This window comes from Egretta garzetta, unplaced genomic scaffold, assembly GCF_000687185.1.
Source record: "Egretta garzetta isolate BGI_Z169 unplaced genomic scaffold, ASM68718v1 scaffold402, whole genome shotgun sequence".
Lineage (NCBI taxonomy): Eukaryota > Metazoa > Chordata > Aves > Pelecaniformes > Ardeidae > Egretta > Egretta garzetta.
In genome coordinates, this window is record NW_009258823.1 from 600,981 (window position 1) to 601,448 (window position 468).

The 468-nt window shown below is 66.5% G+C and overlaps 1 protein-coding gene across 1 annotated transcript in view; it reads left to right on the forward strand.

Moving 5' to 3' along the window:
* The window catches only part of INPPL1 (inositol polyphosphate phosphatase like 1), a 10,971-nt gene that overhangs the window by 1,442 nt on the left and 9,061 nt on the right, over positions 1–468 (forward strand). The window contains exon 3 of the mRNA XM_035889406.1: positions 54–124. Coding sequence (XP_035745299.1) covers positions 54–124 — 71 coding nt within the window. The remainder of the gene's footprint in view (positions 1–53; positions 125–468) is intronic.

Consider the following 468-nt stretch of genomic DNA (forward strand, 5'->3'; position numbering starts at 1 on the left):
CCCCCCCCCCCGCCAGCCCCACGGCTGCCATCAGCCCGCCTGGTGTGGTGCAGCAAAACGCTTGTCCCCTTCCGGCCACTGTCACCCGCCCCAGCATGGCCACACGAGGCCCGATCCCCATGACGTCTGTCCCACAGTGTCTGTCCCGGCCACCAGCTCAGCCTCACTTTCCCTCTTTGGTGCCACTTCGTGGTTTCTCCCGGTAGCCGGCTCTCAGCAGCCACCCCTTTTAACACCCGAAAAAGAGCACCCCGAGGATCCCTAGGGAGCATCCCCATCTGCTGCCCCAGGCAGATGTCTCTGCTCTCCTCTCCTTGCTCTGCTGCCCTGCCAGGGGCTGGGCTGAGCTCCCCGTGGGGCTGGCGTCCAGCTGGCACACTCAGCTCACCATGGGCACATTTTGGGGGACAGACCCGCTGGACGTGGCAGGCTGGTCTGCAGGCAGGCGGGGGGGCTGCCTTGGCAGAG